This window comes from Nelumbo lutea, chromosome 5 (genome assembly GCF_056320005.1).
Source record: "Nelumbo lutea isolate HS-2025 chromosome 5, American lotus-T2T, whole genome shotgun sequence".
Classification (NCBI taxonomy): domain Eukaryota; kingdom Viridiplantae; phylum Streptophyta; class Magnoliopsida; order Proteales; family Nelumbonaceae; genus Nelumbo; species Nelumbo lutea.
In genome coordinates, this window is record NC_142688.1 from 84,799,284 (window position 1) to 84,814,425 (window position 15,142).

General features: G+C 37.7%; 1 protein-coding gene across 1 annotated transcript in view; it reads left to right on the top strand.

Annotated features, from left to right (window-relative positions):
- The first annotated feature begins 7,698 nt into the window (after nt 1–7,698).
- The window catches only part of LOC148853216 (putative LRR receptor-like serine/threonine-protein kinase At1g06840), an 83,452-nt gene continuing 76,008 nt past the window's right edge, over nt 7,699–15,142 (top strand). Inside the window, exons 1-3 of the mRNA XM_088946080.1 lie at nt 7,699–8,379; nt 8,715–8,897; nt 10,368–10,518. Coding sequence (XP_088802206.1) covers nt 8,801–8,897; nt 10,368–10,518 — 248 coding nt within the window. The 5' untranslated portion in view covers nt 7,699–8,379; nt 8,715–8,800. The remainder of the gene's footprint in view (nt 8,380–8,714; nt 8,898–10,367; nt 10,519–15,142) is intronic.

The following is a 15,142-nucleotide window of genomic DNA, read 5'->3' on the forward strand; positions in this document are numbered from 1 at the left end:
ATCCGTGTCTTGGTCGGATGAGGCTTCCAGGGTTATCGGGATTAGGTCTCTTGTTGAGGTCTTTGAGATAAGACCTAATCCCCAGTGGAGTTGTCCCCACCTATTCTCCTATCTTGGTCGTGCTTATCCATATGACATGGAGCTGTCGTGACTAGAAAGGTAGAGTAGGGCCGCAGAGATGACGCAATGCTGATATAGCCGAGGAGATAAGGTGGGTTGCAGATACGGCATGGCGTTGAAGTGGGCAAGGAAGTGAGATGGCCATGTAGGCGCCACGTGGTGTCTAGAGCCAGTTTAACCATAACCCGAACAAGAGGGGAATCCCAGCACTCTTCAAGAAGTAACTTTCCTTTAATAGCTAGTTTATGAGCAGACATGATCGAAACATGATCAACACATAAAAGCTTGAATTTCATATCAGAAAAAGCATACAAATCTTGCAGGAGGTGCCAAGCTTTATGTTCACAATCAAAACATCTGTGGGATATCACATTAACTACATTAACTAAGTCACAGAAGATGCAAATCTCCTAGATTCCAAACCTTTTAGCAGAAATGCAACATTCTAACACTGTTGCAACTTCAGCAAAAAAGTAGAAACCATTTTACAACCACCACATTTAGTAAACAAAAAACTCTCCATATGCATTTGTTATCCAAAACCCAAAACCGCTAGTCCCAAAAGGGCAAAAACTGCCATTAGATAAAGTTTTAAACCCATAATAACTAGACCAACTACTCAAAAAATTATACCCCTTCATTTGATTAGTTCTAGAATAGTCGGTTATTTTTTTTTTTTTTTTTGGGTGGGGGACTTTCTTCACTTCCAACATTGACCTGTGCACATGAAGTAAGGAGATGTGAGGATTTGGCATGGAGTCTTCAAAAACAAAGCCATTTTTAGCTTTCCAGATGAACAACAAAATAACAATAGACAGCTCTATCACAAAGCCATCTAAAACTGCACTTGATGGTTCTTGGGATAACCACCAGGTCCACCAGTCAGCGAAAGAACTAAAAGTGTCAACTCCTTCAACTGCTAAATTGATAGTGATGTTAAACCAGGTAGCTCTAGCATGCTCACATTGGAATAGAGCATGCATAATGATCTCTTGGGGCTGCTGGCATAACCTGCATAGATCCTCTACAATTATGTTTCTTTTGCAAAGGATTTGATTTACTACAATGCTGTTCTAGCAGTATCTCCAGATAAAGTGCTTCACCTTTAGAGGGGATTTTGAAATCCCAAGTTTTTTTTTCCAGAGCTTTGGAGTCAAGGGGGATGGAGCTCTTTCTTGAATTGTTTCAACATTCTTGCTAATAGCAAACTAGTTTGCAAAGTTAATAGAAAATTTGCCTTTTGGATCAGGAAACCAAATAAGTTTATCATCTCCCCCTAACCTAGGGATCTCCATTTTGAAAACCAAGTTCATTAAATTCTGATCAAACAATTCCTATAGCTTCCTAGCATCCCAAATTTTTGTTGATGTATCAATTAAATCTCCTACACACATGCCCGATTCATTCTTGGGTCTTGGTCCCATAGGTTGGAATTGCTGAATCCCTTGGATCCAAGGCTCATCCCATATGTCTATTTCTTTTCCTATGGCTATACTCCAACATGCCCCACATCTTAGCACATCTCTTCCAGCTAGGAGACTCCTAAAGGCCCAAGAACAATTCTTAGGGGTTCTAATGCTCGAAAAAATTTTCCTTGAGAGGTACTTGTCTCTTAGGATTTTTACCCATAAACCCTCTTTGTTAGAATAAAACCTCCAAATTGGCTTTGCCAACAGAGCTAAATTAAACAGGGGGGGCTCTAAATCCCAAACCGCCCATAGATTTACTAATGCGAATATTTGCCCAACTTACCCAATTTACCTTTTTCTTCTCTCTTGTTTCCCCTACATAAATTTTCTCTGAATCCTTGCAAGCCGATCACAAACACTTTTTTTTTTTAAAGATGCATAATATTAAGATTTAAACAAAGGTAACAAAGTTCTCCACTTTAGGTATCCCATCTTGATATTCATTAAATACAAAAGATGATAGGCAATGAGTTTTAGCTAGTTGAGATACCTTGTGGGCAGTAGTATTAAACTTCCTATTTACAAACTCAAAAGAGGCAAGTCTAAACTTGGAAATTAACAGGCTGATCCTAAACAAAAGCCATTGGCAGGACCAGAGTAGATCTATCTTCTATTGAAGCGCTTGAATAACTTGTTGTGCATCAAAGTATATACAAACTTCCTGAACTCCTCAGAGTGAGTTCTGATAACGCTTGCAGCACAACATAGATTTTGGCTTGAATGACAAAGGAAATTTGATTGGTTCTGACTCCAATGATTTTTAAGCAAGTTAGATTTTTTGAGAGAAAAACAGCACCATAGGTGTATAGAGAATCAGAGACTTCTTGTATCAGTAAACACAATAATAACCAAATTTTGATTTATGCTTAGAGGGATTTTATCCATTAAGTGTTGGGTTGGAGGGGTATCAATATTGGAGTGATAATGTGATTGTAAACAAGAGTTATTAATTTGGATAAAAATATTGATAGGTCGAATTAATCTATTTTTAAATATCTTTTCATTCCTAGCATGCCAAATGAAGTAAGAAGCTGTAATACCCAATTGAAAATATTCATGAATAAAGATTAATCTGCAATTTGATTGTAGAGTTCTAATGCAAATAGTCTAGGATCACTGAAATATATGTTGGAAATGAATATTCCAAGGGCTGACAAAAAGTATAGATTGAGTAAAAGTGCAATTCATGAATAAATGGTTTAGATTTTCAACTTCTAAGTTACACAGGGCAGGTTTTTTTGTTGATTATCTTGAAAAATCTTATCTTTTATATAGGAATAATATTATTAAGAATTCTCCAAAACAGAAGTTGAAAATGGGGTGCCATTTTGAGTTTCAAAAGCTTTTTAAGATAGAAGCTGAGGTTTGGGTCTATAGATGTATCCGACATTCCTTGGTTCCTCTTATAATCTTCTTTTACTGAAAATTTGCCTAAGCTATGTTTGAATCAGATCTAAGAAGTGGGATGAGAAGCAGGAAAAATGGGGGTATTGAAAATCTTAGTTGCTTCATCATTATCAAAAGAATAAATGATAACATTTTGATTCCATTGACCATTCTAAATAAGATGTTTGATATTCAAATATTTAAATTGAGGAGCTAAAGGAAAAGATATCTAGTAAAATTGGTTTTGCAATTGCATCCAAGGTCGTTGTGAAAATTGGAAAATCGTAATCTTCCTTAATTAACGACCCACATTCAGAAGCAAGGTTAATCAAAGTTAGGGCTACTAATTTCCAAAAAAATGGAACCTGAAGCTGAGATAAAATGGGGAAACAAATTTTTGTTTTTTAGGTATTTCGATTTCCAAAGTTGAGCCCATAGATTGTTCTATTCATTTAGAATAAGTTGTTTCTCTTGAGTAAAGCTTTATTAGTTAATTGGAGATTTCTGAAACCTAAACCTCCCGCAGCTTTAGGTAACATTAGGACATTCCAAGCACACCAACGAAAAGGATGAGGTTTTGATTTAAAAATTCCCCACTAGAAATTCTTGATTATTTTATCCATTTGGTTAGTAGTTTTATGGGAGAACTTAATTAAAGTCATGGCATGAAAGGGAATATATTGTAAAACATATTTAATTAGTACTTTCTTGCCAGCTTGACTTATAGATGAGGCTCTCTAAGAGTTGAGTTTTGCTTGCATGTTGTCTGAAAATTATATGTTGGAGTTTGGGATGAATATTCTAGCTACAAAAAATTCTTGATTTATCCATGTTTATGATTTTTCTTGAAACCATTTGGAATGCGTTTAGGAATTGGATTAGATTATTTATTTCTTCTCTCTAAGCTCTTATGAAAATCATGACATCATCTGCAAAGATGTGAGAGATTTTGGGGGATGATTGGGAAATGAGAATACTTTGGAGTTTGCCTTCTTGTTCAGCTCGATGAAGGAGTCTAGAAACACCCTCCATTACTAGAATCAAAAGATAAGGAGATAGCGGATCTCCTTGTCCTAAACCCCTAATTGGTTGAAAACAACCTTCAGAAGTCCCATTTATAAGGACTGAATAGGAGATAATTGAAATACATTCTTTGATTAGATGGCAAAAGTCAAGAAAGAAACCTAGAAGAGAAAGAAATTGAAGGAGGAAAGACCATTCTATCTATCATAAGCTTTGAACATATCTAGTTTGAGACCCACATAGCATGTTCTTCATTTTTTGTGCTTTAAAAAATGAAACATCTCCTGGGTGATAATTGAATTATCAGAGGTTTGTCTTCCAAGAATAAAAGCTACTTGGTTTGGTGAGATACACTTGTCCCAAATTTTACGAATTCTACCAGCTATCATTTTAGCAATTATTTTATAGGTGACATTACAGAGGCTAATAGGTCTATAATCTTGGACTTTAGAATAGTCAAACATATGCTAATAGGTCTATAATCTTGGACTTTAGAATAGTCAACATTTTTTGCGATAGACAAATGAATGTATGGTTCAACCTTTTTAAAAGATTTTTATTCTGAAAAAATTCTTGTACTAATACTACTAAATGAAGACCCATCAAGTCCCAAATGTCCTTAAAAAGCATTGTTGATATACCATCAGAGCATGGGGATTTTAGACTCCCAATACTAAAAATGGCTGATTTTACTTCATCAACTGAAGGAATATCAGTGAGCATGCAATTTTCTTCCTTCGTGATAATTGGGTTAAAACAATTGGATATATCTGCTAACTCTTCATGGTTTTGGGAGGAATAAAGGTTTGAGAAAGAGATGATAAATATTCTAGTGATGTCTTCATGCTTAGTTTTCCAATTGTTCTATTCATCTTTAATTCCTTCAATGTAGTTTCTTTTCATTCTAAAGAATGTACTTTTATGAAAAAAAAATTGTATTTCGATCTCCCAATTGCAGCCAATTTTGACGAGAGGTTTGTCTCCATTAGCTTTCTAGTTGATTGTTTGCATGTTCAAATTATTTGTATAAACTGTTTAAATTATCAAGGACTTCCGATTGTTCCACTTGTAAGATCTGATCTTCTAATTTTTTGTATTTTTTTCTTTGTTCAATAAAGTAGGATTTTCTCCAACTAATTAAACTTCTTTTTAAAGCATCCAGATTCTATGTGATTCGATAAACTGCATGACCACTAACTGAAAGCTGCCAATCATCTTCTATGATTTGCTTATAGGAAGTCTTTGATAGCCACATCTCAAAGAATCTAAAAGGTTTGGGGAGGCTATGGATTGTAGAATTAAGGTTGAGGATGAGAGGATGATGATCCGATCTCCATTTAGAGCCTAGAGAGAGGGTTGCATTAGGAAAGATAGATAGCCAATCAAGAGAGGTGACAACCTTATAAAGGGTTCTTTGGTTATGGCCTATGCTTCTTTTACTTGTCCATGATATTCCTCCTCCCTGAATATTCAGTTCTAAAAGATTATGTTATATTATGAAATTTCTATATTCCCTAGAGTATAATATAGAGGTATTAGAAGAGGTTGAAGGTTCTAAAGAGTTAACTGAGGTAGCCTCATTGAAATCCCTGATTAATAAATAAGGAAGTGAGACTTGTTGCAAATTTGAATTCAGATCTAGCAAAAAGTTATTTCTACGATGTTTCATAGCAGGACCATAAATAAAAGTTAGTAGCCAATTACAAGTAGGTAAATGAATTTTTAAAAACATGTACCTTGGAGTTGATGACTCAACAGTAACCAAAAAGCCTGCTTTCCACATGACAGCTAAACCACCAGCTCTTCCTTTAGGATTAACAGTAATATAGTTAGGACAATGAAACTTATTGGTTAAGGCTTCTATCTTGGATTCTAGGATTTTTGTCTCACATAAAAAAATAAAGTTAAGGTTGAGGTGGTGGACAAAATCCCTTAATCCCTGAACTGCCTTAGGGCGACCTGCCCCACAACAGTTATAGCTTAGGATAATCATTGTGACAGGTGGGGCTGATAAGGCCCAGCCACCTCTGCTCGTAGACAAATAAACATATAGAAAAAAATAACATACAAATACTTATAGAATGTTGATCATCTGAAACTGCATTGGGATCATTATGAGCCACATGATGGATGGATACAATACATTCCTCGTGTTTAGCTGTGCCTAAAGATCCAGGAGTATCTTCAAAAAGGTGATTGACTAAATCCCGAGCAGAAGTTGCTAGTTGGAAAGTTTCAACTAAAACTCTAAAGGGGAGGGGGGAGGGGGATGAACTCGAAGTTACCAATAGACTTGCAAAAACCGGTGGGACAGGGATAGAGTTTTCATTAGATTGGATTTGATGATTAGATGGGGAAGGAGTTGCTTCATTGTGAAGGTTTTCAAAGGATAACAGGGTGGTTGCATTGAGATTAACAAAATCACCAACGTTAGGACGTCTCCATGTCCGCCATAAAGCCTATTCGGCTCTCAATTAGGGGCTTGGATTATTCATTGGCCGTCGATTAAAAAATTGGTCAAAAGAACGACCTGCCGTGTTTGGAAGAGGTTGAGAGCACCGACGGAAAAAGATGGCCAATTTTTCTATACAAGTAGCAGGTCCAAGGGAGGTCTTCATACCAATAGGTGATCCAGCTATAGATACTCTCAAATGAGCCAGTTTGAAGAGGACAATCAATGGATCGGAAAGCAAAACATGGCATATGAGGGAATTGATGAGAGAACAACTTTAATTGTAACCTCCTTGTAGAAGATAAGAAAGAATGAGAATGACAGTTCAGCCCAGAGTTAGAATTTTTAGGCCCAAAGTACAATTGGGGTGGGTGCCAACTCGGAATTGATGCCAATTCACTAGCGGGCATTGGTGTATAAAGTAGGGGTTTTTGAAAGTTTTAATGTTTATAGCCCTGTAGTGGAATTCAATCTACATGGGCCTGTTCGTATTTCTCCATAAAAAAAGATGATTTCCACCATTTGGATTTGATCTCCAATCTTTCATATAAGTAATTAAAAATACTCTTTTTTGATTTACCCAATGAAGAGGGAAACCCAAGTAGGTGGCTGTTCACTTTTTTAATCCCCAACAATCTTATTATAATTTTCTAAGTCTTGGGTGGAAGTTGGGACTATAAAATACTTCAGATTTTCAGCTTCTGACCAGAGGCATCACAATATTGCTGCAAAATCTCTAGAATCACCCCAAAGGCATTATGAATTGATCAATTCCCAAATCATTATCATGATGAATTTTGTTAAAGGAAAGTTGAAAGAAACATGTGAGAATTTGGATTTTGACAAATGTTTAACGGAAGGGGTAAAGTGCCGAGATCAAGAAATTTGGAGAGGTCTTTTAAAACAATGTTCAGGGGGCTTAGTGTTAATACCTCCCAAATACAGGGTGGTTGTCTATAATTTACTCTATTTATTGAAAATAGGTAAGATTTGACACTTGGCCAATTAAATTAACAAGAACGTGGGGTTAGGTTTAGGTTTAGGTATAGAATGCTAATTACGCATATGGTACAGGTTAGGATTAGGTAAGGAAAAGAAAAAAACATTCCAACACGTTCCAACATGATCCGTATCCGTACATCGCAGATATGGTGGATTCCATTCTCACGATGGATCGTCTCATAGTGAGATGTGTTGACTGTAGATACAGATCATATTGGTACCGTGTTGAATGTTGAAACAATTTTTGTTGTGAGAAGATTCCACTCCCTCTCTTCTCCCCTCCGCCCACCGAATTCACATCTGACTATCTGAGCGTGCGTCATTGAGAGATGTTCTCAATGCACGGTTTGATGTGCTGTCGGGCGCGCGTGGGGCGCCAATGTGATCTTCCGCCCACCACCAATAATTTCGTGTGAAAAGAGGTGCGTAGGTTGGAGATGTGGTTAATCTTGTCACCCTCGCTGGGTTTCTTTTGTCCCGCAAAGCTCGACAACGACAACCTATTTAAATGCAACTGTGGGCTCATGTCATATCTTACCCCTCCAAAATCAAAATCGAACTGTAAACCTTTTTGTCATTCTCCCTCTGCATCTCGAAGTCAAATTCGCCCAACGCACGCATTGATCTTATTTAAAAGGAAGAGAACAAGAACAAGAAAAAGGAGAAAAGAATGAATCTTATCGATATCAGCTTTTGCATTGGTCTTGGAGACCTGGTCAGAAGATTCAGAAGCAGAGACTTCCAGCCGATAAAGATATCGCATTCGCATGTGTTTAGTTGCCAACATCAGGGAAGTAATTTTTTACACTTTTGGGCCCGAAGCCTGCTGAAGAATTCTCACGAGTTACAAGTTACAACACTTCATGGTACATGAAAACACGTCGGCCGGACTTGCTTCCTGATTTCTAGGGTTTCGAACTCACTGGAGTAAGAACTTGTCTGCTTAACATTAAATTGTGTGGGAATGTTTTCGGAATTCCGGCTTTTTGTGCAGAAAGATGGATGAATTGGCTGCAATTAGGGCTATCTGATATGAGCATTATTGATTTTATCTTTACATTTTAAGAAGTGCTGAAGTCTCCAGTTCTTTTACTTGCAACTATTTGGAAAATTGTTTGGTCCATGGAGTTTGAGCATCCGAAAATCAAGTGTTTGGAAATTTGGTTTATCTATCTATCCATTTATATATCTGAAGATACTTTAAGATATTTTCTAACTCGGAAGAGTTTTTTTTGGTCTTTTTACTTTTGTTGTGTGGGCAGGCAACTAATTTGGACGTCTAAGGTGATTTGCAGCATTTAGTGGAGTTAGCTATTCTAGAATCCAGGCGGTTTTCTATAGTTCTAAGATGTCTGGATTGAGAGTTTGGTCGCTTGGAGCCCTTCTGGTTTTATGTGTTTGTTGCTTATCAAAAGCTGGAGCACAGATCACCCATCCTGGCGAAGGTGATTTTATTGAATTTTTGGTGTCCTTTGATGTATATTATTAAGCACTTGTATCATATGCTTCCCTCCTGAACTTCCACACGGCATTTAAGCTACATTGAACAGTTGTTCTCTTGATCCATTTTTTCTAATACTATTTCGTATAATTTCTAGAAACACTTCTATGGTGGACAGGAAAGATTAGGTGTTTTATGTTGGATAAGAAAAAAAAATATGGGTGTGATTAACCGAATCGAATCATGGTACTTGATTCTGAAGTTTATTTTATTGCCAACAAATGAAGAATTAGCCATTTCTCCTTTCTAATTGCCAAGATTTTATTTCTTTATTGACAAAAATACATGCATTTACAAACAGAAAGCTCTAAATCATGCAATGATCACTTAATTTAGCAGTTTCAGACATAGATTCTGAATGAATCATTATTTATCATAGAATTGTGAAGCAGACCTGCCATTTCATAAACGTACATTTCCTGAGACCCTAGACAAGAGGATTCAATTGATCTGGATAATTTATAATTGGATCAACCCCAGCAATTGGGAGCCTTAGTTTACCCTTTGCTTCTGCTTCCTCGCATCTGTAAAATGTAATTGAAGGACAAAACAATAATTTTAACTTTTACATTGCAGTGCTTGTTTACCCTTCCTCACCTATGCAGAGTTGTAAAATTCATATGATAAGCCAATGCTTAAACATTACATCAGGGAGATGTGATCAATAGAATCCAGAATGAAGCACTAGCTTGGATGTTCATACTTCAGAAAACTACCTAGCTGGTAGTTTTAATAGAAGAATCCAGAATTATCAGTCTTTCTAGGGACTTCCACTGAGTAGTAGACCCTTTATATTGCCTTTCTATATTTTAAAATCTTTTTGTCAGATGTGCTAGTTGTTTTCCTCTTATTCCCTCTATATCTTGGAAGGGGATTGAGAACTTGTAAAACCACTGCCATCATAAATATTTATTTTCCTGTTTGTTAATGGAAAAAATATGGCAAGCCGATACCAAGTATCTGCAAGTTGCACCAAGGGTTGAAATGAGTTAAAAGTGTTAAACTAGGTTGTTACTATACTTAATGATACTCTGCTTATCAATGTAATCAATTAGTGTGCGTATGTGTGTTAATGTATTTTGAATGTGATTTTTTTCACATGAATTTGATTGCAATAGAATGAGAATTCATTCTACATGTTACATTGTTTACTACTGTTTATTTTTTCATAGCATTTATGCTTCTTCTTTAGTTGCTTGAAGAAACGAGTAAGTTGCAATATTGTACAACTTATATGCTTCAACAATGACAAACTGTTAATAAGTACTTGGGAAAAATTTACAAATACATGTGCTTCAATTAAAACTAGATCCCTTGATTTATGATATATGTGCAAAGCAAGAAGAAAGCTAATGATGTTACAATATTTTTATTACTGACTGAAAATATTGTTATTGTTTGTATGCAACTGCAGTAAAGGCATTGCAGGCCATCAAGAAAAATTTGAATGATCCTAAGAACAATCTAAGAAATTGGAATAAGGGAGATCCATGCACTTCAAATTGGACAGGGGTTTTGTGCTTCAATATAACAGAAAAGGATGGATATTTACATGTTCGAGAACTGTATGTCATCAATGATTCTACTTTGTCTTTTGTTATCTTGAGTTTCATTAACATTATGTGATATATGACAGAAAATGGTGGTTATTTACATGTTCAAGAACTGTATGTTATCAATAATTCTATTTTATCTTTTGTTATCTTGAGTTTCATTAACATTATGTGATATATGACAGAAAATGGTGGTTATTTACATGTTCAAGAACTGTATGTTATCAGTAATTCTATTTTATCTTTTGTTATCTTGAGTTTCATACTTTCATTAATGTCATATGGTCGTATTTCTTATTTCTCTTTGTTTCATATTTCCATACTCATTTCATTTGACTTAGTTGGCTTCATAAAGTCAAGTTTTTTTTTTCTTTTTTTTGTAATGATTGTTTTGATTAGTGGTCAATGTAGTTAACCTTTTATTCATCTTTATGTTTTATTTGGTGTAGTTGACCTTTTATTCACACACACACACACACAAATTTACAACATGAAAAATAGTTGTCAAACAAATTTTATTAGAAGGGGGGGGGGTTATTCTCTAGTTTAGTTTATTATAGTTGTATTATATCTTTCATTACAATTTATAGTTGTATTAGTACGCCATAAGGTGCCACTTAGAGTGTAATGTTATTATTAACAAGATGTGCAAGTCCTAGATAGGCTAAGTTGTTGAAACTCTTAGCAGCATAGATACAACCTACTATTTAATCACACATTCAATATCAATTTCAAGGTTAATTCATGAAAACATTGCAATAAGCCATGTGAGGGACACTTGGGTTTAGGCAATATGCACCCCATCAAATGAGGCTCACTTGTGAACCTTTTAAAACAGCGAGAAAATCTAATATGTCTTACATATAAGGAAGCTGATTAAGAAATACTCCAATCATATTGAACTATTGAAGCTTGGATCTCTATAAGAGAAACTGAGGAAAAGATTCCCAACAATGTTCTTGTCTAAGCAATTGAAGTTTTCAGAGGAACTCAACAGTCAAAGGCAAATTTCATTTCATTTAAGATTAGGGAGGAGGGCAACCTATACTGGGGTTATGTATTACCAGGTTAGAGAGATTCTTTCTTTAATTATTAGGTGTATGGGGTGGCTGTAGCATGACAGCTGTAGGTAAGCTTCTGCTTTATTTTGGTTCTTTGTGTACTCCTATTTTTTTCCTCTTACTACTGGTAAAGTTTGTCATTTGTTACTGATTAAAAAGACCTTGCTTAAAATCTATTTAATTAATCTCAACCATTCATTCAATGTATCTTAATAAGAGTAAAACGCCCTCAATGGTTATTAATGAAAGAGGATGGCATCCTATAAGGTGGCTGGAACTCCTACCTTCTCTCTGTATATCTCTGTTCATATGATAAACTAATACATGTTGTCAATCGTGAAGGATAGAGAGGAGAGAAACAGAGAGGGGCCCACAATTTGAACACTTCTCTGACAGTCAAATGCTTAGGACCATAAAACATATGTAGAAGCAACTATTTTAGATATGCTTAGGACCATATCTAAAATCTCTCAAATCCCTCCCCCCACCCCTCAAAAAAAAAAAATCAGGTTGCTTTGCTAGACTATGGACAAGTGAAGGATCTCCCTGGTGATTTGAGGCTTTAATGTGCTGGCCTGGTTCTTGCTATTGCTGATGGTGATCCTATAAAAGCCTCTCAGAGTTTGGGACGTTCTAGCTTCTACCCTGTAAAATGTTCCATAAAAGTTATTCCCGGAGACTCCAAAGGGGAGGAAGGAGATGGGAAGCTCAGAACTGGTACAGGAGAGAAGGGATGGGTGCGTGGGCAAGACCAAACTTCTCTTACAGCAAGGCGGTGAAGGCGGGAGCATGGCCGGACTGAACTGAAAAAAGTGGAAGGTAAGCAGGTGGTATTTACGGAGATGAATGGGGTGGAGGCAAGAAGAAACTTTCTGTGTGACTGTTTAGTGGGAAGATTCGGGAGGAAGGTAGGGTTGCAAGAGGTGGATAGTTGGGTAAGTAGAGCTTGGAAGGATGTGGGGGGAGTGAGGGTGAAGAAGCTGGCGGATGAACTCTTTCTATTCATTTTGCCTTCTAGATCAGATGCAAAATGGATTCTTGATAATGGTCCATGGATAATGGGGAGGAACCCTCTCCTCCTTGATTGGTGGGGAGCTAGTGCGGGCTGTTTCTCTGGAATTGGATGGGGACTTTGACCGGTCGGAGGCCACCTGGATCAGGGTGTTTGGTCTGCCTCTGCTACTATGGTGTCCGAGTGTCATCAAAGGGATCGGAGATGCTTGTGGTGGTTTCCTTGAAACCGATGATACTCCCATTGAGCTGGCTACGTGTGAGTGGATTCGAATGAAGGTGAAGAAGGGAGATACGATTTCTGTTTGTTATAATTCAGGTCTGCCTTAGAGTTCGGCCTGACTGAGTTCAGTTATGTAGAAGAAGAAAAAGTGATAAAGAAAGAGAGAAAGAGAGAAGAGAGAATGCTGGTTCGAACTGAAAGAGTCAACTTGACTTCTCCTAGTCGGCCAGTAAGTATTTATATTATTATTAAAGCATAACTGAAAAGACCTATGTGCCCTTACTTAAGTTAAGAGCACATGTTTCAACACAACATTACAGATCAACAACATCAATCAAGGTATAAAGACAGAAATACCCCTATGCTAACACTCCCCCTATGTAGTCCACTCTTCCCTGACTCAAGCCTTTTGTAAATAAGTCAGCCCATTGATTTCCTGTATTAACATGTGTAGTGTCTAGTTATCCATTCAGCACCTTCTCCCTCACAAAGTGACAGTCAACCTCAATGTGCTTGGTTCTTTCATGAAACACTGGATTAAAGGAGATATGAACTACAACCTGATTATCACAATAGAGCTTCATTGGAGTGTTAATGTTGTACCCTACTTCCTGTAGAAGGTTCCTTACCCACACTAATTCACAAGCGGTATGCGCCATAGCCCTATATTCTGCTTTTGCACTGCTTCTTGCCACAACCATCTGCTTCTTACTTTTCCATGTCACCAGGTTACCTCCCAGAAACGTGCAATAGCCTGTAGTAGACCGCCTATTAGACATAGAACCGGCTCAATCAGCATCAAAATACCCTTCTATTTCAAGTTTTCCCCCACTCTCGTATATCAAACCGCGACCCGGGGCCCCTTTTAGATACTTCACAATTCTCAGAACTGCATTCCAATGAGGAATCAGAGGTTTTTGCATGAACTGGCTTACCACACTAACTACGAATGAGATGTCTGGTCCGGTAATGGTTAGGTAGTTCAGTTTGCCCACAAGTCGTCGGTATCTTCCAGGGTCTTCAAACACTTCACCCATATCACTGCTTAGCTTGGTATTTGTGTCCATGGGTGTTTCAATTGGTTTGGCACCCAACAAGCCTGTTTCTTCCAGCAAATCAAGCACATACTTCCTCTGGCACAGGTTAATCCCATACTTGGATCTCGCTACCTCTATCCCCAAGAAGTATTTCAGTTTACCCAGATCCTTTGTCTGAAAGTGATCCTGTAGATAAGTCTTCAGCCTGTCAATACCAATGTTATCATTCCCAGTAATAACAATATCATCTACATACACCACCAACAGTATTTTTCCTCCCGGAGAGTCATGACTAAATACAAAATGGCCAACTTTGCACTGTTTCATGCCAAACTTCTTTACCACCTCACTGAACCTACCAAACCATCATCGAGGAGACTGTTTAAGCCCATATATAGCCTGGCTTAGTCTGCACACCTTACCATCCTCCCCCTGAGCAACAAACCCTTGAGTTTGCTCCATGTAGACCTCCTCGAGTAAGTCACCATGCAAAAAGGCATTCTTGATATCAAGCTGATATGGTAGCCACCCATACATGCTTGCAAGAGAGATCACAACACGAACTGACCCTATCTTAGCAACCGGTGAGAAGGTCTCTGTGTAGTCAATGCCATATGTTTGGGAGTACCCTTTTGCAACTAATCGCGCTTTCAGGCGTTCAACACTACCATTAGGCAGATACTTAACCGTATAAACCCACTTACAACCAACAACTTGCTTCCCAGGAGGAAGAGCAGTGAGGTCCCAAGTATGATTATGATGAAGGGCTGAGAGTTCTTCTTCCATGGCACGGCACCACCGTGGAGAGGCAAGGGCTTCTTGGACATCTTTAGGAACAATAACTGATGATAACAAGGTAACAAACTGGCGATGGGAAGCGGAAAGGTGAGTAAGAGAAACATAATTAGAAATGGGATGAAGGGTGCAAGTACGTTTACCTTTTCGCAAAGCAATGGGTAGATCAATCTCAGATGCTAAGTGGGGGTCTGGTGCCGGATCCGTCGACGGAGGTGTAGCCGGAGGAGTAGTAGCTGGTGCACGTGGGCGAAGTGTATACACATGACGGATAGGTGGGCGTTCAACAGGTGGTGGCACTGAAGGCAAGGATTTGGTTACGACTGGAACAAAGGGAGGAGGATCGTCAACGGGAAGTGGAAGAGGAGGAGGTGATGAGGAGGAAGAAGCATCACCAGACCCCAAAAAGAACGGAGTAGACTCAAAGAAACTGACATCAGCACACACAAAGGACCGTTGAGAACCAGGATGGTAACACCTATACCCTTTCTGGGTCCGAGAATAGCCAA